Below are 26,514 nucleotides of genomic sequence, written 5' to 3' on the forward strand. Positions count from 1 at the left end.
CCTTGGATGAGATTACACATGCTAATATCCTGGATCAATCTTGTACGAGTTTTTAGATTACCATAACATATGGAAATTGTTAGTGCTATGTTTTATAGTTACTCGATGTCTCTGCCCATGAGATACATGGTTTATATTAAACACGGTGTCTTTTTAGAATGCACCAGAGTCTGTTAATTTTTGTTTTTGCCATATACATTGTGGAATCACTCTGTGTCAAGATTTGAAGGAGACACCTATGGAGGATAAGTTGAGATGCCTTATAACAGTGGATATCTTGTAAGCATATATCCTTTGGGGTATATGGTGTAAAGGTCAGGGCCGTATTTCCCATAGGGCACAATGGGCAGGTGCCCGGGGGCCCTGCAGCCCAGGGGGGCCTGTCGGAGGAAGCCAAAAAAAAAAAAAACCTGGAAAAGGAAAAGATGGATGTCGGGCGGGTGTGATGACATCACGCCCGACATGCACTGCGAGCGCGACGGAGGAGGAGACCAGGGAGGGAGCCGGATCGCCAGCTGACAGCACGGTAAGTATTTTCTTCTTTTCTTTTTCCAGGTTTTTTTTTTTCGGCTTCCTCCGACGGGCCCATATATATATATAATAATTTTTATTTATTTTTTCTTATATATAGGGGCCCCGGTGCACTGCTGTGCCCGGGGGCCCAAGATAGTTTTAAGAGGGCCCTGGTAAAGGTCACAAGATTTGCGGTGTGATTCCATCTCTTTATCACAAGGTGGAAGAGGACACTCCTTTCTGGGAACTTTGTGGACTTTATATATTTGATTTGAGACATACTGCACTATTCTCTCCCTATTTTTTGTATCTCCATGAGTCTGATTTCCAGACTACAGGAATCCATTTGGGGAGAAGGATAGAGATCGTTATCCTAGTGAAAGAAGTGAATTGGAATAGAACTTAAAGGGGATATGTGAAAAGGTGCGCGCCAAGTGTATGTGTATATATTGTATAGATCCTTTGTGTGCAAAAATGTAGAACTTTCACTACCAAATATTACCACAACTACCAGTCGAGGAAGTTTAAAGGGACAATGCTATTAGGAAGGTTTACACATGCCTATATACAGGCCTATTACTCCCAGATTGTAGGAATGGAAGAGATGAAAAGGTCTAAAGCAGGCCTGTCCAACCTGCGGCCCTCCAGATGTTGTGAAACTACAAGCCCCAGCATGCTTTGCCAGTAGACAACCAGTTGATATCTGGAAGGGCATGCTGGGACTTGTAGTTTCACAACACCTGGAGGGCCGCAGGTTGGACAGGCCTGGTCTAAAGCACCATCCTTAGCATAGACCAAATTGTGCATGTGTGTAAATGTGAACTTGAAGCTATAAAAAGTGCAAGAAAGAGCAAAGATTAGAAATATATTGTATTAGAATTAGAAAAATAAAATCAAACTAAACTGATGAAGGATCAGCAGGTTGAGGACCACACAGAAAGGAGTACAGTAAAGTGGTAGCATTGTAGAGGCGATAAAATACTTCCGTGCTGTTATTAAGTAGCCTTTCAGTCGCGCATGAAATGCTTGTGACCGCACTTGATGCTCATCCAGATGACAAGCTCCCGTTACAATATGTCATAGATAAGCTTGTGGATAGATACAAGTGGAAAAGAGAGAGACGAAGTAATGACAATGTGCCCAGAGCAGAATCGGCATTAAAGACACGAGATTGGGGTAGGAACTGTAGACAAACATGAAACAAGTGAATCTTTTGTACGCAGGAAGCCTGGTCACCTAGAGGTCAACCACCGAGTTTGGAGAGCTAGAACAAATCATCTGAACAAACAAAATAATCAACGGGATGACAACACTTCAAGTACTGAGGTTGCCTTTAAACACCAGTGGTAGTGCATCATCAAAGCCTATGTGGTGTAATGACTCTGGTGCCGTGAGTCCGATAAAAGCTTCTTCTCTCGCCTTGACCAAAGTAAGATTGAAAGAGTCACCGTAGCTAATGGACAGACTTCAGAAGGAATAAGTGTTGGTTACCTTCACTGTCCAGGCTCCCCTAATCTCACCAGAAAACTATATGTACCTAATCAACATGTTAACTACAACGTGGCAACGATGTCTACAACACAGGAACTCCGGAGCAATAAGGAAGCCCGCTAAAGAGCTCACCAACGCCATCAAGACTGATCAGTGCAACCAAATGATGAAATGCACTTCCTGCTTGGAAGGTAAAAACAACAAGGTAATATGTTCCAAAACCCAGAAACAGCAGAGATGAACATCTTCTGGACTTGACCGATGAGATTGTGACTCCAGGAAAGAAGCAGCAATGTGCGGATAAAGGGACTGAGAACACAAGTTGCGAATCATGAGAAAGAATCAAATTGTGTTCCAGAAGAAATTCTGGTACAGTGAGAGCCAAAAAGCACACAAAATTCTGCACCAAGACACCAACAAGATAACAATTAGCAGCAGCCTGGTGACTGATGAAGACTCTGTGTCACTCAAATGTCCCTAAATTTCACCAGTAGTTTAACCTGAGCAACAAGCTCAATTGGGATCACAGGATAACAAGCAAAGTAACATTGAAATTGAATTAGCAACTCAGCTATCGAAGGAGCGAGCATACCTTTAGTTTGAAGATCCACATGATGTTACAAGAGCATTGCAGCCAAATGCCCATCCTACATGGCTCCAACAGTACCACAACCCAAGCCAGAGCCGTGGAAAGAGATGCAAAGAATGTCTGTCCACGAGAAGCAGAAATGGATTAAAGCTGCTGATGAAATTAATCTCTCAACCAGCTCTAGAACTGCAAGCTTGGAGCCAAGATGGGACCTCGCATGATAAGTAGTTGTCAAGTGGGCAGCACAGTGGCCTAGTGGTTAGCACTTCTGCCTCGCAGCACTGGGGTCATGAGTTCGATCCCTGACCATGGCCTTATCTGTGTGGAGTTTGTATGTTCTCCCTGTGTTTGCGTGGGTTTCCTCCGGGTGCTCCGGTTTCCTCCCACATTCCAAAAACATACTGGTAGGTTAATTGGCTGCTATCAAAATTGACCCTAGTCTCTCCCTCTCTGTCTGTCTGTGTCTGTGTGTGAGTGTGTATATATTAGGGAATTTAGACTGTAAGCCCCAGTGGGGCAAGGGCTGATGTAAATGAGTTCTCTGTACAGCGCTGCAGAATTAGTGGCGCTATATAAATAAATGATGATGATAGCATAACATTTATTCATATACTTATTGTGACAACTACTGTACTGTGTGCATTTTAAACAAAGGTAGAGAAGACAGGAAACCAGAGAGTGACAGCTGATGTGATGTGTGTTGGTGCAGTGTAAGGTTGGGCACACACTACAGGGATTTCAGCCGATTATCGGGTCAATCACATGATAAACGACCGTTTGGCCCGATATCACATTAGTGTGTACACGCCAATGATGAATGATTATCACTCCAAAGCACATTGCATTGTTTCATTTGATATTTTAACTGGATTAAAAATGTTGCTCAACAATGGAACGATGCCGTTCCAATCCTGTAGTGTGTATGCACTCACGACTGGCAGGGATCTTTTCAGCTGATGGTTATGACAGATGAAGAGCACAGATCTGAAGGTGAATCATGTAAAACGAGTATAGTGTGTGCACATGAATCGGCTGCTGATCGGGACTTTTTATTTTTTTTAAACCGTTGGTAAAATCGTTAAAGGAAAAAAACTGTCTGTAGTGTGTACCCAGCTTAAGAAGCAGCTTGTAAACTTTTCTCTTATCTTAGTAAATTCCACTGAAAAGCACATTTAGATTGAGTAAGTTCCTTACTTTGTAAGAGTTACTACTAACTCTTTATTTATTAAAAATACATTGAATATGAAGTTTTGAAGAATCCATCAAGGTTTACAACGATGAACATTTCCGTACTTTACTTTTGTCAAAAGATGTTTTTCTTCTTCAGAAACCATCAATTTCCCAAAATTGTAAAGTGCGTCAAGAGTGTCCTTTGAAATGTCAGAGAAGTGTACCCACAGATGATGTCACAAAGTGTAGGTTATTGATGCCCAGATATAAAAGTCACATTGGCCTTTACAAGGCTTCCTTCTGAGAGCGGTAGCTTGGCAAAACAAACAACAAGCAGATAACTGATTTTCTTTAATGCTACACCAGCCGACTGCTTGTTCCAGCGACACGCCTGATCCCTCAGACTATAATAATGATAAGTGGTCTGCACCTTATGGTCCGAACATAATGTATGGTGTTCATTTCTCTAGAACAGCTATTTATTACATTCCAGAGGAAAAACAGCCCCTCCCCCTATCGCCTTCTGGAAAGTTTTTTAGAATGTTCTTTGAAAGAAGAGTTCTTTCTCCTTCAGATAATTCTATTGTCTAGGCAGAGTTACTATAGTTCCGTTGCCCTGGGAAACAACCGTTCTGCTGTGTAATAACAATTGTATCCAATCCACTGTCTTGAGCATATTTAATGGCAACGGAAATACAATTCTGTGGAGTTCCCCTTTAATTGCAGAAATCTGCCACCTTCAATTCTTCATCTCTACGCGTGGACCTGTCACATGCAATGCACATATGTCTAATAAAAAATAAAAATAAAATCATTACCAGTTTCCATTTTTCCGTCTAGAGCGGCAGGGCCGTCAAGAACCAGGCTCTTTATCTGCAGGAACTCGTCCGGTTCATCTCCCCCGACCACGGTGAAACCAAAACCTCGGGTGCTTTTCCTAAGTTTTGTGTTAATAAATTTTCCTTTTAATTCAGAAGGATTCCTGGTGAAGAATGGTTTAACTGGAACAAGAAGAAGAATCAGAATAAGTTTTAAAAAAAAAAGATCAGAGAACTATAGCAGAGACATATGAAAACATCCAATATTGTTAAATTAGGATCTTAAAATTGTACCGTGGGTGGAAGGGTCTCTTGCTGGTTCCTTCTTTTTTGGGGTGAAGTTGTTGGGAAGATTAATGGGTGGAGGCGCAAGAGGTGGGTGCTCTCCTGTCCACTCTGGTAATATAAAAAAAAAAAAAAAGACAACACCATTAGTAGAGGAAGGAAGGGTTCTCTACGGTAAGAGCGGACAAGCTGCGGAGTTCTTTACCACAGGAGGTGGTGATGACAAATGAACTGACACAAATGGAAAATGGATTGGATGACTCTCTCTTATAAGGTATGGTATCTATAACTATGATTAGCAGAAGATGTGGGAGGGATTGATCCAGGGTATGTATCCTATTGTCATCCCCCATAAGGCTAAATTGGCAACTGCTACATTAAACAAAAAAACACATCGTTATATACTAACCGTATATGTATAGGTAAACCGAGGGGGTTTCCTAGTGCCTGGAAACCCCCCTCCAAGCTTGGGGCACTGTATAATTGAGGTGGCTGGACCCTGCTCCCGCTTCACACAGCTCTGCTTGAAAAGGGAGAGCTGCGTGCACCTAACAGTAGTGCATGCAGCATGCCCATGTATATTATAGTGATAGGAAGAGTTGTAGAGGAGCCAAGCACTGTCTAAAAAATATAGCTACGCCCCCATGCATGCTGGTCACGCCCACTAGCGGCGTGGCGTGGAAACCCCCCTCTACAAATCCTGCGTTTGCCCCTGATACGCGTCACCTACAAACAGTGGTTGCAGCCATTTTGCCGGCTGAACCAATATTCCTAACAACACAGTCTATCGATTAACTAGGATGCAGTAAAATCTTCTCGCTTTAGCACAGGTGTATATTCATCACAGACTGACACATTGTAACAAATCCACAGGTGGTATAATTATTTTCTAATTAGTCACGTTTTTGTTCCTTTCCATCTTACAGCGGCCATCTTTCTTTTTAACCTACAAGATTATAGTTATACGTTTCCTCCCTCCTATCTGCATACAAGTGTCACTGCTGAGGGGGAGAAGCTACCGGCAAAGCAGAGAGAAACAGAGGAAATGACTAAGCATTCTGGAACAAAAGCATTATACGTCAGGTACAGTAGGTTTTTTTGATGCTTTATTGAACCGCAAAATGTTAATTCAAAGAGACAAATCCATTTTAAACAAACGAAGTTCTGCCATACATAAACACAATTACATTATACATTATTCTGTACAATACAGATCTTTTATTAATCCTCCAATACCGATTTCTATAGGACCGATACATTATGACATAAAGCCTGTATTATACTACAGAACAGAATTCTGGCATCAGGAGATTGTACGTCTGTATCTGTGGCTATTGATGTGCATCTCCTTTCCCTGGCTGCTGTGTATAGTCTATCTCATGGTGCCCCCCTGTGGATATATTATACTCAGGGTGACCTCAGCAAGACGCTCAGCTATCCCAGCCCAACCGAAGCCCACCCTCCTCGCCCAGCTACTCAGACTACAAAGCACCGTTCTCTATTATACACAAATCATGCTACAAACCTAGAAACGTCTTTATTTAAAGACCACGAAGACGTCATTACATGTGTACACTGCAATATACTTTATTTATCGGTAACAGAAACCAAACAGAATTTACACATTTGCAACTGATCATAGCGGGGTTTTTTTTGCAAACTATAATGAAAATGGCTGTTTGTGTCCAGCCTAAACAAAACACAATCACATATAAAAATGCATAGTACATTAACAAAAAAAAAAGGGAAAAAAACGGATCTAGAAATAAATTAAATCCCCTTTAAATTTATCGTGGAATGTCAGCATTATCTGGCCATAAGTAACATCAAAATCTGGGAGAAAAGATTTTGGGTTTTTTTTTAATCCCTGAACTGCTAACAGGTGAAAGTGTTAAGGTGGAGTTTTTAGTGGGGGCTACAGGATCTGACTAGTGTCTGTTAAACCAAAACTGTACCTGTCATCTGCAAATCGAGGGCCATATTATCTGCCCGACCAAATCACTAGGAATAGTGACATCGATTGACAAATCAACTCACGCCTGGTGAATGGTCAGGCTAAATAGTGTATCAGCCTACAATATTATTATTATTACCATTTATTTATATAGCGCCACTAATTCCGCAACTCTGTACAGAGAACTCACTCACATCAGTCCCTGCCCCATTGGGGCTTACAATTCCCTAACACACACACACACACACACACAGACACACACAGACAGACACACACAGACTAGGGTCAATTTGATAGCAGTCAATTAACCTACCAGTATGTTTTTGGAGTGTGGGAGGAAACCGGAGCACCCGGAGGAAAACCATGCAAACACGGGGAGAACATACAAACTCCACACAGATAAGGCCATGGTCGGGAATTGAACTCATGACCCCAGTGCTGTAAGGCAGAAGTGCTAACCACTGAGCAGCCATGCTATGTAAAACAGACCTTGTCCCCCTAAAGTAGGAAACTTACTTCAAGGAACCTTTATTCCTTTGTACTCGGCCCTTTCACCTCGGTGTAAACCTCCTAGTCTACCTCACCCAGATCTTGTAAGAATTTATTGTACATGGTATTTTCCAGGCGTTGATGTTGTACTAAGGTTACCGTCTGCAGTATCCCTCACCTCTACTACAATCCTTCACATACTCAAAAATAAAACTGCTTCATGTACAAATGATCTCCCAGGTTTTACTCACCTTCTGACTGCTGCTGTCCAAGTTGTTTCTTTCGTTTGGCTTCGAGGACAGGATTTTCGTACTGTGTTTTCCTGTTTACGTGACTGTGAAGGAAGAGAAGATGACATCATGTAGTAAAAAGCACCTATTGAAGGACAGGAATGAAATCTATTGAGGCTACTTCATGCAAAGCCGACGGGGATTGTCAGGAAGTTTACCCATCCCTAGAAATAAAGATCATCTGACCAATTAGAAATCGCGTCAAAATTGGAAAAATACCCATCTGGCCATTAAATAACGGCTGCTAATCAAAATCTGCAGACAAGTAGAATTAAGATGTTTTTTTTTCCTCCCGAATTAGTACTTGTATTATTTAAATAGTCATTTCTGCTAAAAGTGTTTTATAAAAGGCATATATTATTTATTTTGAGTGACCTAAGAGAATACAAATCGTTCATTGTATGCCGTTTGTTGGTCTTTATGGGAAAAGGAGTTAACCTGGCCATCAATTACCATAATATATAAATATAGGTTTGGGTTCACTGCAAAGACAACCATAGAAAGACCGGCAATAAACACACCTGTTAAGGTGCATAGTCTACAGTACGGGCTGCCAGGGAACCCAAGGAGAAGGTGGAGCCAATGCTCATGACAACGCAGCCAATCAATTTCCTTTGGAACCCAGCGACATCACTGAGACAAAGATGGGATTACCAAAATGCCTCATGATTGGACGTGCCCAGCCCCCACCTCTGGGTCGCATGCAGCTATAAGCAATGGCAATGCTACAATCACTTACTCTACATAGTAGACTCCATATATAGGGTCTTCAATCTTCTCCCATCCAGCAGGCAATTCTACAGATTCAAGAGGAAACCGTGTTTAATGTGTGCAGTACCCTCCTATGCCCTGCGGGTGGCAGCGGTCCATACTAATCACTGTGATCAAAATACTTTTACATTTCAGTCACTGCACTTACTATACATACATATATTACTAATTACCTGTCTGCAGCAAAGGCTCAGTCACTGTTAGGCTAAACCGACTTATTTTCTCTTTTTCCTCATATTGCACCCAAGAGAAAAAACCCTCAATGTACTATTAATAAAAATTGCATTAAAAATATATATAAAAAGATTGATTGTCCTCTTCATATTGGCTTATTTGTGAAACAGTTATTTTAATTATGTAGCTTATGTTCTTTTAGTCCAAAGTTTAAACTGTTTTCTATAAAAAAAAAAAAAAAAAAAAAAAAAAAAAAAAAAAGACAAATGAACAAATATTATTTAAAGAAAAGTAAAAAAAAAGGTGAATTGCCATCTAGGTAAACCTTAAAATACTTGCTACATCCAAGAAGCAGACTACATGCATAGGAAGCTATAGAACACACATACAGTAACGTTAGCAGATGTCAGCTACGATGACATAAGGGTAGGAAATCCTGCAGTCTAAACTCACAACAAAGCACAACACAAACATGAACTAATTAGAAGCTGTTATCATTGCCATTTGGCTGGAGACCAGAGACAGACTACACTCACATATTTATTTATACATTCCATAGGGAATGGTTAGGGCAGCACAGTGGCGTAGTGGTTAGCACTTCTGCCTCCCAGCACTGGGGTCATGAGTTCAATTTCCGACCATGGCCTTATCTGTGTGGAGTTTGTATGTTCTCCCTGTGTTTGCGTAGGTTTCCTCCCACACTCCAAAAACATACTGGTAGGTTAATTGGCTGCTATCAAAATGAACCCTAGTCTCTCCCTCTTTGTCTGTGTCTGTATGTGTATGTTAGGGCATTTAGACTGTAAGCTCCAATGGGGCAGGGACTGATGTGAATGAGTTCTCTGTACAGCGCTGCGTAATTAGTGGCGCTATATAAATAAATGATGATGATAGTTAGATAGTTGCATTATTTTATAGAAGGTAAATAGGATCCTTAAGACATGGATAGAACTTAGAATTAGGAGAATAGCAACAAAAAAAAAAAAAAGGTGAAAAATTTAAGGGACAAACCATGTTGCAATGCAAGGGGAGAAAATGTATTTGTTTTGTTTGCCAGCAGCGAGAATACTGGCTGCTTTTGCACATAACAGACAAATACCGTACAGATTTATTTTTACGCTGCAATTTAGAGTTGCCCTAGGACACGCCCCCCCACCCAAATCTGAATCTGTCCACACATTTTAAATTTGCTCCCCTCCTGCAGTGCAACATAGTTTTGCCAATGAGGACCATAGCATGCAAGCCGGTAGACATTTTTTAGATTCCTATTAGCCATTTAAATTAAAATAATTAAAATGAACATTCGGACTAAAGAAATGTATTAAAATTAGAGGGAAATGATGATTATTTGAAAAAGCATACACACGCCTGGTTTATGGACATGCAAGTTTGGGCCTAGGGTGGCAAAATTATAGAGGAATCCGCATGCCCATTATATTGTGACAGTGGTAAATAATTCATCTTTTTTATTCACTTCTGTACAATAGTTGAAACAATATTATATTTCAAGTAAAAAATAAATGGTGTCAGTCTTATTGCTTTTATTTACAATCTGAATGCATGACCCAATAAAGGGACCCTCAGTGTTTAGGGTTAGGACCACCCTATTAGCAGAAGCACCGTGATGTGGCGGGTGGCTTATCATATATTTCTGCATTCGTACAAGTAGAAAGGCAGCTCTTTTACTGTCATTTTTTTTTTTTTATTTCAAGCAAAAATCCACATAATTTACTAAAATCCTACATTACATAAATAGCCAGTAGCAAAACACACGACTGAACTGCAGAGAGAGGGTAGAGACCTGGCAGGATTGATAGCTGCATCAATTACAGAACCAACATTTTTATATTATGTTCATGGTTTTTAATCAGCGATCGAATCATGAAATCGGGATCATCTGTTACATTACAAAGCAAATTCCTTCCAGTGAAACAGAAGAGTAATTTGCTTGGGGGCCACAGGTTGAATTTGTGTTTCGGAGACATAGCCCGAGACAGGCGGTGTGTAATATAATCAGACAAAAACGCTTTCCGAAGGGGACTTCATAAAGTGCAATTAGTCATGTTTAATTCTCTATTAGCTCTCTGAATGCATCACTTTAGCTCCATTGAAACGGAGAAGAAAATATTAAACGGCACTGAAGCAACACTAAATTCACAGAGCTACTAAATTATAGTGTACTAAATATTCTTATTACGCCAATTCATTCAGCGAGCAGTAACTTGATGTTACCAAAACACAGGGGGACATTGTGACCTCAAACGAAGGTCGCCGCCCACATTTCTGTAAAGAACGGTCGCCCTTGCTCTCTTTTTCTATCTCTCTAATACTAATAGGAGTCCCAAATTTACGTGTCATACCTCACATTGGAATCGCATGGCTTGAATGAAATATCACCGCATCATAAATGGTGCACGAATTAGCAGCCATCTTGTCACTAGACCTATATGGTCTTGATAGTGTAGATATAGTGAGGTGTTTGTACGACACGTCACTTGTCTAGCGCACATTGTGATAAGTTTCTGTCAAGGACATCTGTATGTGCCTCAGCTGTCTGAACTAGGCCTATTGTAAAGTTGAAATTGAAGGATTATCGTATGGCTGTCAGTTAGGTTTGTGTTTGATATGTGTTTTTACGAACGTTTTAGTGCTCACTGTAGGCCTTACAATGAATTTACATGAGGTAAATAAAATAAATGGAGCAAGTAGAGTTCTGAAGAAAAAAAAATCCAGTAAAATGCAGATGGGTATGGCAACACTAAAAACGATGGTTCCTAGTGCCACACCCGTTGACAAGTGTTAAAACACATTTTAAAAAAAAAACCTCCTGTAAGCCCTTAGAATGCAGGATTTAAATGACAGATAATTCCCTATAAAATGCAAATGTTATTTCTGTCATAAACAAGTGACTTTTACAACATAGATGGACGTGTAGTTTATAGTGTAATCCAGGCCTGGCCAACCTGAGGCTCTCCTGGTGTTGTGAAACTACAACTCCCAGCATGCTTTGCGACTAGATAGCCAGTCGGTAGTTGGCAAGGTATATTGGGACTTCTGGAGAGTCACTGGTTGGCCATGCCGGGTGTAAACTAGACTAGGGGCCGTTTTAGGGAAAGGCAAGGTTACCCACTGCTTACAAGGCAGGCAATGGCTAGTGTTAATCACTGTCAAACAGAGTTCTGTGTACCCTGCACCTTGTGAGCTGGTATAGACAGTTTTGATAAATATTCAGAGGAATTGGAAAGCAATTTTAGCTGCTTAAAAATAAGTCTGCTATTGAAGTATGTACCCAGCTATTATCTGGCCTCAAATCCTGGTTCCTGTTGCTCTCTTGATTAAAAATCACTGTAGATGGCCATTGAAAACTAAGTAACAGATTTGAATCACATTGAAAAATATTTAACATTACTAGCGAGTTTAAAAATATTGGAAGTTAGTGTAAACGAATGAAAATCTGCTTTTATTCTGCGGAGCTCTAAATGTGTTTTAGAAAGTCTTCAATGATGTTATGTTGAGTGTTCCTGCAGGTGGCGCTGTGGTACAGTCAGGGTCACTTATAATATCTGTGGTGTACAGGGGACATAAAGGTCTGGTCTGTGGAAACCAGTTAATGTTTGCTTTCATTTCCTAAACCGCATTAGCAAAAGGACAGTTCTAATTTCATAGATTGCAATAGATAACACACCACCTTTCTACCTTCAACCAGTTCTATGGGCGATAGATGAACACATATAGCAATCTTACACAAGCACGAATTAATTGTGCAACTCCTGCGCTACAAGACAATTTTTGCAAAAGCGGCAGGCCTTTCAGTATATTAATAAAGAAATGCCTTGTAATAAACACAAAATGAGACATAAACAACATAAAAAGAACAAACAAGATCATTTTTCTAAGTGACAAAAAGTAGAAATTAGATGCATGGTCACATGATGCTTTTGATCACACTTATTGCTTCCACAACGGGCACCACTGGATCGAGACAGGAGATAATTTCTGATCATTCTCACAACACAGATGGATTTACAAGGAACAGTTCATTTTAAGCTTGATTTGTACTTATTCTTTACGAGCACAATAGAAGAATATAAGCTTTTTTTAGACGTACAGAGTATCGTAAATATAGAGAGTGACAAATTACCTAGTTCACTGTCCAATTCTTCAGTGTGGACACCTTCTTCTCCAAGGCAAGAGCAGAGAATGAGATAGAGAGATTAAAAGAAAATAAATTCAGATGCCGACACCACGTTGGTACACCCCATATAAATATCTATAACTATAAAATCAATCAATCATACAGGTTAAAATGCTCTATTCTGGGACATTGTAACATGGTCACGTATTGTCAGTTATTGCGTTTGTGCAAATGGATAATCCATTAGAATTTAGACATCAACTTTTTATTAAGAAACGCCTCGGATTTACTGCTCCATTTAAACAAGAATATTACTTAAAATTGGCCCTGGCAGAGTCTGAAATGCCCCAGAATAGAAAGGATCGACCTATATATAAACAATACAATTCAAGATATTTTTTGGCACAGAAAGTAGCTGACAGCATTATGTGACCTTGCATTTGGCTCTAAAATAAAAGTACATTTGTCACAAAATAAATACAAATAGATCATATACAACATTCAATCTCATGGGAATTATGAATTCCAAATGTACAATCAAACTCCTCCTTAAATAGAGGACACAGCCTCAGAATGCAGAATGCACCCGATCCATTAGGACCTATGTTTACTGGGTCATAGATAGTCACAAAGCTTTGTCGGTGTTGGAAACAGGCCTTTAGGTTTCCAATCTTTGAAATCCAGTAATGGGCAACCCCCAGGAGTGGCACATGGGGTAGGTGTGCCTAGCTAGAAGAGGGTGTAAATCCATTACTTTGCCACTAGGGGCACTGTTGCTTTCTGTTCATTTTCAGGAGTCAAAGGCTGATATCTAATCTGCATTAATCACCTATACACCACTTAGTGCATCTATATGCCGCTTTCTCGTGAATATTGGGGGAGTATTGAGTATTCATGAGAAAGCCATCTCTGTCACTAGTTCTTTTGTGGATAATCGTTCTGTCCACAAACCGTAAGCCTCCAATTTACATTGGTAGAGGAAGCAGGTAACAGAAGTGTATTATTAACCTGGCATTTTTAGTACCCTAGACTGTTATATTTTACTTTATAACTATAATGGATAAGGTGAAAATAAAACTAATTACAGCTAGGTCATATTTTCAATGTAATCCCATTGTCATGTGTTCTGGAGACCTACCTCTCTCATTAAGTTATATTCGGTATATACTAAACCACAAACGCCATCTAAATTGTTTAGTGTATACATGTTGCATCAGCCCCTTACTGTACAAGACATCACGATTGTCACTGCGTGCTCTAGACCTGCTAATTTTACTATATGCTTTTACACTGCAATGCTAAGATATTCTACATTCATTTTGGCTCTTGACTCTAATAAATTGAGGATTTTCTGTAGGTGATTTTTGTAGGCTTAAGTCTTCTTTTAAATAAAACCTTTTCAGAAGAAAACTCTTTGTTTTCAAAGAGCTTTACAACCTGATGCCTTGTGGAGCCTGGGAGAGGTTACGTTATTCACAGTAGTGTTTGTGCTTTCATCCGGAGGATCACTGTGAGGTATAGAAGAAGCGAACACCCAGCCTGCCTTCAGACTGCACTGTGCTCTCTCTTGGCTAGCCTGTCTCTCTCGCAGCGCTCCTGGAGCGAACGTGTCAAGGAGAGCACACAGGGCAAGTACTGCATGCTCTCTCTCTGCTGCAAATGGCCATGGCCAGTAGAACGTCTTATTCCATCGTGTATGCAGGCCTTGAATTGCCTTACACAAATAATTTCTGCACCCCAGGCTAAAATTTAACTCATCTATCTTTTTCACCAATTAAGGTCTCACAAATTTCTTCATTTCCCATTTATAAACTGCCTAAAAGTTCAAAAAAACAAACAAAATGGCAAATGGCAAATATTATTTTTCAAAAAGATCAGGCAAAAATCATGCCAAGCCTTTATCTTATTAATGCTCTTTAACCCCCTCCCCCCCCCCCCCAGAAGAAAAACATAACTTTATATCAAACGTCCTAGCATTTTTTAAATCTATTTTTATAAACTAATCCTATTAAAACAGCAATAGAACGTATCAATCACTGCTGCAAAGAACAGATCATCACCGGTATTTCTGATAACAGATAAGGAGAATCAGTGACTTTTCATTCAAGAGGCGTTACAAAACGACAATTCTTGTTTAATCATGTAGGAAACATATGCTGGGTACAGGTTATTCTGTACAGGCTTTGATTAAATTTAGGAAACTATAACTAGTTACCATGGCTGCTCAATGCCATGTACAAACCAAACTCAACCCTCAACCTGTTGTATTGTAAGAGGACTATGTAACATTAATAGGATGGCACTAGGTGGCGATAGGGAGCTTAGGAGACAGACAAAAGCAATACACCTCCATGAATTAACACCTCTATGAATACTATGTAAACTCCTGCAACAGGATTATTATTATATATTTATCTCTTAATTGATAAACGTGATCCCAGATTCATACCTCCCATTTGTCCTATTTATGGAGGACAGTCCACAGTCTCGAGTAGTCTTTCTTTGATTAAATGTATTGTTTTAACTCATATATACCTCCCAACTGTCCTGATTTTGGCAGGACAACCCAATTCATGGGCAGAGTTTACATTAAAATAATACATTTGTAGGTAGGGTTTGGGAACAAGTGGGGATTACTTTGCCCTGATTTCGTGACTCTACGTTGGGAGGTAAGACTTATTACCGAGATTGAGGGCAACGCGCGACCCTTTAGAGCAGGCCTGTCCAACTTGCGGCCCTCCAGGTGTTGTGAAACTACAAGCCCCAGCATGCTTTGCCAGTAGACAACCTGTTGATAGCTGGAAGGGAATGCTGGGACTTGTAGTTTCACAACATCTGGATGGCCGCAGGTTGGACAGGCCTGCTTTAGAGCAGGGTTTCCCAAACCCAGTCCTCAGGGCTCCGCAACAGTGCAGGTTTTCCTTATATCCTTGCTGGAGCACAGGTGTATTCATTACTGACTGACACAGTGTAACAGATCCACAGGTGCTCCTAATTATGTCAGATGTGATCCAGAAAACCTGCACTGTTGGGAAACCCTGCTTTAGAGTATTGTATTAGTGTTCAATCTCATTCACTGCCATCTAAAACAGTCTGCTGGGATCCTAAATGACAACAAGACCCCGTATTTTACGTACAGCTGTGTATAGTTAGCTGTGTCCTGCCATCATCTTGCACGAGGGAGAGTTTGCCATTTTTATAAACGAGAATGTTATTAAAAAACAAATCTTTACCGTCTCTTTAAACCACCAAACATGACATACTTTACAGCCCATCAAATAAAATGAGGGTGTATACATGATTATTTTCACTGGTACAAAAATACTCCATAGCATTTTAATCTATGTCTATATAGATCTCCTTACCATCATCTTCACATTCTTCCAGAGGCTTCTGCTGTTTGTTCAGGCACCGTGGGTCTAACCAAGACGTGGTTTTAGTGTTATGGCTAAAATAAATTAAAATAGGTGATTTATGCAACAACAGAATTATTATTATTTTTTTTTAAAGTTTCAATACATTTTATAAATAGTTATTGTGACTTGTGATGGAAATAATTTTCTCATAATTCTTATAGTTTGCTCCCTTTGAAAAGACAGTCCTAGCAGGTGCTTCTGCTGTAGATTTTTATCCGTTGCCACCCGAAAAGTAACCCGCTATATACAGCGCCCTCTAACCTACCCTCCCCCCCCCCCCAATTACTTCTGAGCACCTCTCTGACCTGGGCAGCTTGTAAACACCTCGTATGCGGTGTGAGTTATGGAGGAACTCCGGAGAAATGACAGAATTCTGGAGTCTGTAGATCGAGGACAGGTAAAAAAAAATCAAATACGTAAAAAATGTTTGTGTGTGTGTCACTCCCTCTTAGGAAGACAGGTATAATATACTCCTTACTGTGAATTATTATGAATATTAGAAGACACCATGACCTGTATGAAAGCACTCTTCCATTAGTAGGACTGCTCAGTGCCTTTTAATGTCCAGAAAATATCCAGTAAAATGTATATTACTCTATATATAAACTACCACCGTAAATGTTGAATGAAAACCCATTTGATTTAACAGTATATTTTATACTAATACCAATATAATATGGACTTAGCTGTTATTTTTAATAAAAGCCAAACAGGCAAGAGAATGTAGGAATTACCAACATCTCTGAAATAGGAGGCTATTGGTGTCTCATGTCTCAATTGGATACTACAAGCTGGCATACCCTGATGGAGACAACATTTCCACTTCTGAGCGTTGCCTTAGTTAAAGCTTTTTATTTGTTGTTTTTTTTTATTACTGTACTGTTTTGCTGGTTGCTTTTATGGTAATGGACATCTAGGTGGCGCTGTAGCCTTTTTTTGTGCAATTAAAACTTTACTAATAGCTTATTTAAAATGTGAAATGTGTGAAAGACACACAACAGTTGCCTTAGTGATCACTACTTCCGACAGAATGAATAGCTGGATATTGGTTCATCCCAGGAGATGGCTGGCTGCCCTAATTGTAAGTGATGGCCCAAAAAAAAAAAAATTAACTCTTGAATGAAACAACTCTCATATGCAAAAATAGTCATTGAGCAAGCAAGCGTTGTGAAAGCATTCACGCATAAACGTGCACAGCATCGAGATTAAAAGGATAATATGTGCGAGTTGGTTGGCAAGGCGTCATGTATTTTATACGGTTTACCCTTCATTGACAAGATCTGGGTTTCCAGCCTAATGGAGGAGTTTGGAAATGATATATGCAGTACCCCAGGACGGCAGACAGAGGGCCTCATAACGTCATTCCCAATCCAGCCCTCCCCCACTAAAATTAGTTGTTAGGAAAGTTGCACTCTTAAAAGCACATATAGCTGATTTGTTCTGTGTGAGGAAGTAATATCTCCTTCTGTGTAGTGAGCCACCGAGTATGACTACACCAATTCCAGGTGTATTGCAATGTATTAGCACCATCATTGTTTGTGGAAAAATAATGCAAAGCGAGAATTGTAAAAACCCAGCAACAAATTGCTTACTGAAATATTAACACTGAAAGCTTTCAAGTGTATTCAGAATGCACGTCGACCAGGAGAGAGCAGTCACACACTGCAGAGTTTGTAGCCCACGGTTTAATGCAGGGAACGGTTCACCGTGGCTAAGGATTAAGTGGAGAATGTGTGTTATATTGTGACAGATCTCTGCAATTAAATCAGATGTGTCTTGTTCTCTGCAATAAATTCTGCTTCATCTTCATTTAAAAGGGGGGAGAAGAGCCTCAATTTGAATGATGTGTACAGATGTCCGCGTTTTCCCAGTTTCACCACTGGAATAATTTCATTTACTACGCCTATTTTCTTGACAATTCAGACAGATGTATCTATTGATGAATAAGAATAGGTCCCTATTATCGTATAACAACGTTTGGTAGCCACGCGGAGGTGAAGGATTGCTTTTATAGACAGGGGAACGTTCAAATCATCAGAAACCCTTTCACTGCTGCCTGGACAGGCTTCAGTTCATACTTTTCTAGGTAAAAAGACTGGTAATGTCAATCAAATTGATGATGGTGTTATACCTCTCAACATTTAGACATGTAAAATCAGGACAAAATAAGCCACACCCACCCCTGGTCCGCCTGGAAATAAAGACTTTTTATAACGCCCCTTTATAGGACTGAACAAGGAGCCGTTAGGGATAGAATATTAGCAAATTGGTGGGAATAGGGAAGATACTGCTTGTTAAAGCGCTAGTTCAGGCTTGGCCAACCTGTAGCTCTCCAGGTGTTGTGAAACTACAGTTCCCAGCATGCCCTGCCAGCAATCGACTGGCTAGCTCATGGCAAAGCATGCTGGGGCTTCACCTGGAGAGTCACAGGTTGGTCAGACCTGCTCTAGTTTCTTCCAAGTTCACATTTTGCCCTTCTTGCAGGAAGTCAGTTATCTTCTCTGCATATAAATATTCATCAGTATGAATGAACGTGAACATCCCATGTACTGGCGGGAGCAGGCTCACTATGCTCCTAAGAAACTATTTGTAGAATTCAACTGTAGGGAGTCTGCCAGCTTTCAACACATTAGCTTCACGTGTAATATAACATCAGCGGCAAAGGATCCATCACCCACAGGACAGCCCACAACAAGAACCAATGCAAATAATGTCGTAAACCCTATAGCAGGAAGTACTAGATCCGATGCGGACAAGTACAGCTTAGGTTTTTTTTATTTTTATTAATTAACTCATAAGGGCGGATTCAATTTACTGTGACTACAGTAAAAAGGATCGCTCATATTACGCTCATTTTTGCTCGCACCTCTATAGGACTCGAGAAAAACTGAGCGTTACTTCTGTAAAAAAAAAAAATCTGCACGAGGTGTCGCACGGCAATTCAGGGGCACCTCACGTGGATATTTTGAGAATTGAATTCCCCCCCCCCATTGAATGCTACCAAAAAACAAAATTTTTAGCTTTTAGTAACATTAGTAATGCTGTACTAATAACATCAGTTTTTCAAAAACTGCATGACCAATATACCATTAAGATATAATGTTTGTACAAATATGGGAATTGGGTAAATGCTTCAATTCCTTACATGTACGGAATGTACATTAAACTGTATTCTTTGATGATCCATCCATTTTAGTAGTCAAGCTGGATGTATGAACCTCAATCAATATAGAGATGCGTTTGACACCACAATCTACCTTAATCAATCTGACAGGAGTCTCACATCAACACTCTGTACTGCCGGGGACTCTGCTCCTTCCACTATCTATCTCTCAGACTGTGGCTTCCTCCATTCTCCGTGTTACATCATGACACTGTCACATGACCTGTCCTCTAAGAGTGGACAGGTCACATTCATCTATCCTGCTGTGAACATTGCAACAATCTGATTGGCTAGTAAACAGGGTACACACAGACATGCAGGAGGTGAAAACGGAATACAATACGATAGTCACATCTCAGTGAAACACACCATACAAAGGCTCATAGCATAATATCATGAACACCACACACACAAATAAATATATGAGACAAGGAGGAATATTGCACGTACTCTATAAAATAGACTTCTCCATTCTCTGTGTAGGCCATCTCCCAATTATCAGGCAGGGGTCCAAGGCTTCCCTCGTCAGCAGGAGGTAGGTATTGAGGCAATTTCTGAGATGCTTCCGTGATGGGAAAACTAGGAAGGACCCGAAGCAGTGGTGGGGCTATTTCCTGTGTAGTGCTATTTGTCGTTTCGTCTTGTTCACTAGAGTCTGGTGCCATCAGAATAAACAAAGAAAACATTCAGTAGTCTATAATGCAGCGTAAGACACCATTTCACACAGAAAACAGGCATTTTAGTAAATAGAATTTTTGCAGGAATACATCCATCTCTTACAGTCTCTCAACATTAACACAGGAGTATTACATGTCTCTGACTGTCTATACTAAACATTCCCAACCACAGTGCAGTAGACTGGTAGTGCTGTGTGACGGTGGATGGCTAAAGGGCCCCGGTGTGTAATCTAAGCAGGGGCCCCTCAGACATTTGCAAGAAACTGTGCGGCCTTATTAGCAAACACAGAAGACATTCTAGGTTCTAATTCGGTTTAAGCTTATATTGCTGGTGTTTCAGCAGTCCAAAAGCAAGGGAAGAACAGGCCAGCCAGAATGTCTAGATCCTGTTGCGTTTGCAAACAGTTCTATGTAATGACAAACCCGCAGAACCCTATTCTGTTAATGGGTGATCCAGAGGATGGGAACTTATTTATAAGCAGTCAATGAACAAGGTGGAAAAAACACTTCCTGAATTCAAAAATTGCAACTGGATTTAACAGGATTAACACTACCCAACAAATAAAGGACACAGTACAATACAGGTCAATAATGGACCTTATATTAAAAGCTCCACTGCCATATAGTTAAGATTTATTAAATTTGAATTAAATTAAGTTGTTAACAATTGTTCTTAGACTTCTGGGAGCCGTTTTTCCCAAAATTCTGCAATACAAAGTCAGCAAGAAATTTAATTCACTAACTTTAAACGGCAGTGGAGGGGGTGTGTGTGTGAGTACGGGGACCAATTACAAGCCGCTGTTGTACAGCCAGTACCATTTGGTTCATAGAAGCAGCTGGATTCAAGGGAGCCCTGGTTACTTCACCTCAAGGAGAAACTGGTTTTCTTTGATTGTGTAAGGCTCCCAGGCCAAGCAATGTTCCCCATTCAACACTATAAAATCGGATAACTGCCCTGACATCACATCATGTATAACCCAAATATGACCACAATACACGATTACAATGTGCCTGATAATAATTTAATCAAAATCAGTTGCGACTGACATTAGTTATGCCTGTTACCGATGCAGTCTTCTTCAAACCACACCAACAGGCCAATGTTATCCCAGATGATCTGGTCCCTCAGCTCGACTGCCGTCTAATTTGGACACCTTGTCCTGTGTGTGGCTGGTGTAAAAATAAAACCGCCAATACGCTGAGAGGGATCTTAAAGTAATGAGTTGACCTTATCTCTGAACTTATCACAGTCGCCAAAAAACCTAGTTTTATCAGGCACTCAGGATATTTTCTTTTTGCGGAATGTTGGGGAGTATGAATTCTAAGTTGCGGAATGTTGGGGAGTATGAATTCTAAGTTGCGGAATGTTGGGAAGTATGAATTCTAAGTTGCAGAATGTTGGGAAGTATGAATTCTAAGTTGCGGAATGTTGGGAAGTATGAATTCTAAATTGCGGAATGTTGGGAAGTATGAATTCTACAGTATTCTAATATACAGTATAGAGTATTTTACTAGGAAGCCCCTTTGTCTGAATAAACATGCAACATCAGATTACCTGTAAAACTACTGTTCATTTCAGGAGCCTCATCGTCATAGTCATTTTCGGTATTCACTATACCAGCATTTTGCATATCATTGTAAGACTTTGTCCGTTTAGGGGTTGACAGCTTCGCGCCGGAGAGAGGGTTGTGCAATGCATCACCGGAAGTCACTTTCCCAATGACGGGTTGACTTGGAGGCTTCGGTGTCCCATAATAGTTACCTAGGCGATGGAAACACATTTGCATGTTAAAAACGAATTATTTTTTTGGGACTCATTCATTTTCATTGGCAGATATTATACTATTAGATTTCCAGACATGAGCAAATGAAGGGGGGGGGGGGGGGGGATTGTTTCTTTGTGTTTTCTGGGTTACTCAAGTTGAATTTACTGGGAGAATTGAGGAGTGTATTGTTGAAGATCATTCATTCCAGAGATTTAAGACAAAAGGCAGCTGGGCTGAATGGCGAAACTTCATCTCGCTGCGAATTTCAATTAGCAGTCCCCGTCCAAGTGTGCTTTTGTACAATGTGATGTCAGATTTAGAGTGTACCCGACAGAAAATATAAAATTCATTATCCCTTTCACCCGGGATGTGAAGAAAGGAAAGAATGACCCACATTATGAGGCCGGACTCGTTGCTGCTGGAATGGAGGAGTTTTTGTTTTATTTCCCTGTCCGCAAACACAGAATAAGGACCCTGTAGACCCAGGATTAATCACTGAGGAAATAGAGGCAGCTGCTGGGCTTTCTGCGGCTTCAAACAACTTTTCAATTCCACAGAAGCACTCGAGGTTTTTGTGTGAGATTTTATTAAAATGTCTTTGTAAAGAAGAAGGTATTGGGAAGTTGTGCTGGAATGATGGCTAATGACATAAACTACAACATTCACGCTCTATCAGGCACCAGTGATGTATTTTCTTCCATTCTGAATTGTTTCAGTTACTTAAGAATGATTATATATTAATATTAAAGGAGACTTGCTGCCTCCTCTCCCGGGAGTCCGTGAGACCGACCCGAGTCTCAAGTATGAGATAGATAGATACATACATATACATATATATATATATATACACATATATATATATACATATATATATATATATATATATATATATATATATATATATATATATACACACACACATATATATATATATATATATATATATATATATATATATATATATATATATATATATATATATATATATATATACATATACACATACACACCTACCTATATATATATATATATATATATATATATATATATATATATATATATATATATATATATATATATATATAAAAATAATGCAAAAAGAAAAATTCACACCAAAACTAAAAACATCACAAACTTTCCTTAATAAACACACACACACATTTACATAACATATGCACCCATATATTGAATGATTCATTAAGAGAAGTTAAGCAAAAGTAAGTAAGGCAAAACCATGTTGCATTGGAGGGGGAGGTAAATTTAAAATGTGATGACAGATTTATAGTTGGGGTAGGGCATGTGCTAGATCAACTTTACATTTCAGTGTAATAATAAATCTATCAAGTATTTGTGTGCTACATAACAGCCAATATTTTCCTTACGTGCAAAAATAACAAACTCATTTGCACCCCTTGCATTGCAACATGGTTTTGTCCACAAGACTTGAGTAAGAAAACACACTCAATTTTTTGCTTAACTTTCCTCAATGCATCGGGCCCATAGTGTGTTAAATCATTGGATGAAGTCACAAGGGAAGACCATGACGATTGTGACTGAACTGTAAGAATTAGGCCCAGTTTTAAGATAATTGAAATACAAAAAGAAAAATTCACACCAAAACTAAAAACAACACAATCTAAAAAGAAAATGATGAGGATGTTCAGTGTTTAATTTTTATGAAAATGTCAAGTTTAAGAATTGTGTTTTAAGACACAAAAAAATAAACAAACATGAGAAGCATAAAACATGATTAACAACTTAATTTCTATAAAAGAAAATATTTAGTATTAAAGCTCAAATCAATAACTGAGAATACAGGTCATATTGCACAGGGACTAGTTGTTTTCCAAGGTGCCTTCCTTATCTATACTTTCAGCTACTTGGAAAACTAAACTATTTAACAAACTGCTATAGGGCAAAAATCTAGAGAAACAGCTGGAACGGCTAATTGTAGAACTTCACATAATTTAGAAAAGCTTCGCTTGACCCCCAGCCGGGTCAGACCACTATGCTCATGAGCCGCCTTAGAGGTGTATGCGCGTTTCACTTCTTCCTCTCGCTGGCAGCAGGGCCGGATTTAGCACTAGGCAACCTAGGCAATTGCCTAGGGCCCAGCAGTCCCCAGAGGGCCCTCCCAGGGCCGGCAGTGAGACCACCTTTTAAAAATGAGCCGCTACTTATGGGCCAGTGCTATGTGCTTGCCCCCCGGGCTAAAGTCTGCCAGCCAGCCCCTGAATAGGGGTATATGTTATGCTAAAAAAATATAGTGCTATGGATTTTTTTCAGGGAGGGGGCCCCAAACCAGTATCTTGCCTAGGGCCCCATGAGGTCTAAATCCGGCTCTGGCCGGCAGTGAAGAGTAAATGTGCTTTGTGGAATAGGAGAGTCCTCCTCTGAACTCAGAGAGCAGCCCCGCCATAGTAAATTGCAGCGGTACTTCATTATGTATCGCGGATTTGCAGTGATACATAATGATTGTTACCGCAGCTAAATATTAAAAAGATCCCTAAAAGTGAGGCTGTGCCAAAAACATACAATCTAGTTAATTAGTAATAGCCAAAAATAAGGAAATACTTTTATGCTGGCCATGCACAGACTTGGGTAACATGACCACAATGCTGGATAATGATTCCATCTAAACTGATTGGATCGTTCTCCGGAATTTTGGTAAATGTGATTGGAGAAAACAGCTAGAGACCAATGTGTGCGGTTATCTGACTGTACTAAGTGGGGCCAGACGTGGTATCACTGGGAGAACTCTCTCACAGCTCTGCGCTCTGTTTTCCTGTGCATGACAGTCAGCATACGTGTGGCGTCCCTGTGATATGAACACTGATATACGTAGTGAATGCTGCAGACAGCATTGACAGATCCTATCAGGGCTCCTGTGACAGAGACTCAGCACACCACAATGCCTGGCGTGTGCACCGAAACATGTAAGAGCTAAGTCACCAGCCTTAGATAAATGTTTGCTTTGTCATTTCAATGGATTCTGAAAATCAAATCGAAAATAAATACAAAATATCAAGATTTATTTAGGCATATTGCTCTTAATGATTTTTACATGCCTCCTGACAAATGCAGCATGGACCATGGGCAAATGTTTACGCAGCCCAGTATATATCATACTTGCCAACTCTCCCGGAATGTCCGGGAGACTCCCGCATTTCGGACGAGTCTCACGGACTCCCGGGAGAGTACGGTAATCTCCCGCATCTGCAGAATTAGGGCCAAAATACCGCGATTCTCCGGTAAAATACTCCCAGCATGGCAGGGGTGCCGGAGGGTGTAGTCTGTTCGTAGGGCTGGGGGAATTCTATGAGGGCCGCTGGTGAGAGGGATGGTGGAGGGTGTCTCGGAATGCCCCAGGGCCGTCTGCGACATATTCATACCACCTAAACCATCTCATACTGAGAGCTTATGATGATGTGGAATAGGACATGTCTATTGTTTCCATCTCAAAGCTGTACTTATTCTTGGAAATGATTCGGGTAGTAGTAGGGGAGACGGGGGACTTCCAGTTTTGAGCTATTGTCGCTCTAACAGCTATCAATATGTGCCCCAAAAGATATCAGTCTTGTTTAGGAATGGAAGTCGTGTATACATGAAGAAGAGCAAAGGAGGGGTCTGGAGCAACGGTGGTTTTTATAACAGTGGAGATCAGGGAAAATACTTTGCCCCAGAGTGGCTGACGCACTGGGCATGTCCAGAAGACATCAGCTACCTGAGCACAGTGGCGCCAGCAGAATTTTGATTGGCTTGGCCAGATCTGGAGTAGCCGGTCTGGGGTAAGTTATATTATTATTACCATTTATTTATATATAGCTGATAGAGGAGTTTGACCTGCATCTCTGTGTGGTTTATGCATTTTGACATACGATGAGAAGTTACATAGATTATCTCCCATTGTTGCGGGGTGTGGGTTAGGCTCACATCTGCTTCCCACCGAAGTTGGGCTGGGGTTTAGTGGAAGGGATCAAGGAGAGGAGGTGTTGATACCAGAACTTTATGGCGCCTACATTGGCACCCTTTCTCAGTCTATCTAAAACAGGCGGTGGGAGCGAGGGGAGAGAGTAAGGGGTCTTAGAGACAGTCACCACCCAGTGCCTAACTTGTAAGTACTTATATGTCTCCGATGAGGGTAAGCTATATCGATCTTAGAGCAGAGAGAAGGGAAGAAAGAGGCTCTGGGCAAACAAATCTGATAGGAAGGCAATGCCCCTGTCTTTCCAGGCGGTGAGATTTAAATCTGGAATGAGTTTGCATACTGCTCGAAGGGAGAGATTGCGGGAAGGAAGTACAAAATCTGTATGTAACCCAATAACCCTGTCCCACACCTGCATGGCGTCTGAGATGGACAGTTGTCTATAGACTGCTAAGGGGCAGGGGGCCTGAGAAGGTCCGATAGAGAATAGCTAGGGCACGGGGCCCTTTCAATGTCTGACTGGATTTTTATTGTTTACAATAACTGATTAGGGGCCCCAATTTTCCAAATGTCTGAACGGAAATATTTAACGACAACCAATTTGTCACCAAAACTGGAAACTACAATAAATTGACATATAATGTTGTTACATGGTAATGCCAAGTATGGGCAAAAAAAAATGTTTTTCCCTCTTAATAGAGTCAAACCAGCAATTGTTTGACCAGAATTTTATTTGCATTCTCTGAGACTTCTCATTTTTCCTCATGTGTCAACTTTTTCTCTGAAAGATATTACATTACATCTCAGTGGAGCACAAATCAGGACTACTTGGTAATTATTATGGCTGGGGGTGCCTTAAAAAAATTATAGAGACCCTAACGGTGCCTC

General features: G+C 40.3%; 1 protein-coding gene across 21 annotated transcripts in view; it reads right to left on the minus strand.

Moving 5' to 3' along the window:
* The window catches only part of MAGI1 (membrane associated guanylate kinase, WW and PDZ domain containing 1), a 364,494-nt gene that overhangs the window by 60,799 nt on the left and 277,181 nt on the right, over positions 1 to 26,514 (minus strand). For 11 of the 21 annotated variants that reach the window (XM_075183389.1, XM_075183386.1, XM_075183381.1 and 8 more), the window contains exons 4-11: positions 21,491 to 21,697; positions 19,709 to 19,913; positions 16,045 to 16,127; positions 12,686 to 12,724; positions 8,339 to 8,396; positions 7,561 to 7,643; positions 4,876 to 4,977; positions 4,582 to 4,764 (exon numbers count right to left, since the gene is read on the minus strand). In XM_075183389.1, coding sequence (XP_075039490.1) covers positions 4,582 to 4,764; positions 4,876 to 4,977; positions 7,561 to 7,643; positions 8,339 to 8,396; positions 12,686 to 12,724; positions 16,045 to 16,127; positions 19,709 to 19,913; positions 21,491 to 21,697 — 960 coding nt within the window. The remainder of the gene's footprint in view (positions 1 to 4,581; positions 4,765 to 4,875; positions 4,978 to 7,560; positions 7,644 to 8,338; positions 8,397 to 12,685; positions 12,725 to 16,044; positions 16,128 to 19,708; positions 19,914 to 21,490; positions 21,698 to 26,514) is intronic. The other 10 variants (XM_075183396.1, XM_075183390.1, XM_075183395.1 and 7 more) reach the window with 4 other exon arrangements.

This window comes from Mixophyes fleayi, chromosome 8 (genome assembly GCF_038048845.1).
Source record: "Mixophyes fleayi isolate aMixFle1 chromosome 8, aMixFle1.hap1, whole genome shotgun sequence".
Taxonomy (NCBI): Eukaryota; Metazoa; Chordata; class Amphibia; order Anura; family Limnodynastidae; genus Mixophyes; species Mixophyes fleayi.